Below are 1,194 nucleotides of genomic sequence, written 5' to 3' on the forward strand. Positions count from 1 at the left end.
ATACCCACAGCAGGAGGGGGGAAGAAAAACCAAAACGCAGCAGAATTTAAAAATGACAAAATGCTCTTTTATTGGACCTTACAGTAGGTTAGGCCTGGAAGTGAGGAGGCTGCAGCCACAAGGACGAGGAGTTAGAAACCTTTTACACACAAAGCAAAAAACCTTTCCCACAAGTGCCAGAGGAAACAGAAGGGGCTGGAAGAAATCTTGAGTCGCAGAAAAAACCTTTGGAGGTTGTAACGCATGTTGGAGGCCATTCAGCGGCTTTCAGAGCCTCTTGGAGGTGTTTTCACTGCTGAGGACCTGGACCTGTGTCTCCACAAGGCCGTGACTCATCCTTGGAATGGGGTGAACGAAATGGTTGTGCCCGTTCCAGGAGTGCTTCCACTTCCCTCTAATGGTCTGGCTTTGAGGGGAGGCCAAGAGAGCTGACACAGGGGCACCAGGGGTTGGCTCCCAAAGCCCTGCCATGGCCTGTTACAACCTGTGCTTCAGCCAAAGGTGCTCCAGATTCCGGCGGAGGGGTCCCGGTCCCCCCGCTGCCCCAGGGGTGAAGGACGGAGGAAGGAGAGGCTCTAGCGCAGCTATTTACACCAAGATCTGCGGGGCACGAGGCCGGAGTTGCCGACGGTCAGGGGGCTTCCCGGACTTATCTGATGGTCTTTTTGCTGGTGGTGGTCTTGGAAACAATCCTGACGCTGCCTCCCGTGCTGGAGCTGACACCGCGGCTGCTCCCGGAGCTGAAGGAGCTGCCTCCACCATAGCTGAGGCCTCCGGAGAAACCTCCACTGCCGCCTCCAAATCCTCCACTGCCGCCACCGAAGCCACTGCCGCCACCAAATCCTCCACTGCCACCACCAAAGCCACCGCTGCTCACGGTGTAGCCGCCGCCGCCACCGCCCAGGCCCAGGCCGCTCCCGCCGCCGTAGCTCATCCCGCTGGAGCTGCTGACCACGGCTGTGAAGGAAACGGGAATGGCCCCGTGAGACTGGACAGCTGGACACAGCCGAGGTGGGGACACCGGCGGGGTCACCACGGTGAGGAGGGGTGAGTAGGGAGGGGGGAATGGGGGATGTGAAGGGGGGGGGGGGGGGGGGGGAGAAAAAAAAAAAAGGGGGGGGGGGGAAAGGGGGGAGAGGGGGTGAAAAAAAAAACCGGAGCGAGCTCCTAGCCTTACTGGAGGGGATCCAGCTG

The 1,194-nt window shown here is 59.5% G+C and overlaps 1 protein-coding gene across 1 annotated transcript in view; it reads right to left on the reverse strand.

The window, feature by feature from the left end:
* Positions 1-45: 45 nt before the first annotated feature.
* The window catches only part of LOC130586065 (keratin, type II cytoskeletal 5-like), a 7,203-nt gene continuing 6,054 nt past the window's right edge, over positions 46-1,194 (reverse strand). The window contains exon 7 of the mRNA XM_057386775.1: positions 46-1,075. Coding sequence (XP_057242758.1) covers positions 650-1,075 — 426 coding nt within the window. The 3' untranslated portion in view covers positions 46-649. The remainder of the gene's footprint in view (positions 1,076-1,194) is intronic.

Source organism: Malurus melanocephalus, unplaced genomic scaffold (genome assembly GCF_030028575.1).
Source record: "Malurus melanocephalus ecotype Western Australia unplaced genomic scaffold, MMel_1.1 scaffold_1050, whole genome shotgun sequence".
NCBI lineage: Eukaryota > Metazoa > Chordata > Aves > Passeriformes > Maluridae > Malurus > Malurus melanocephalus.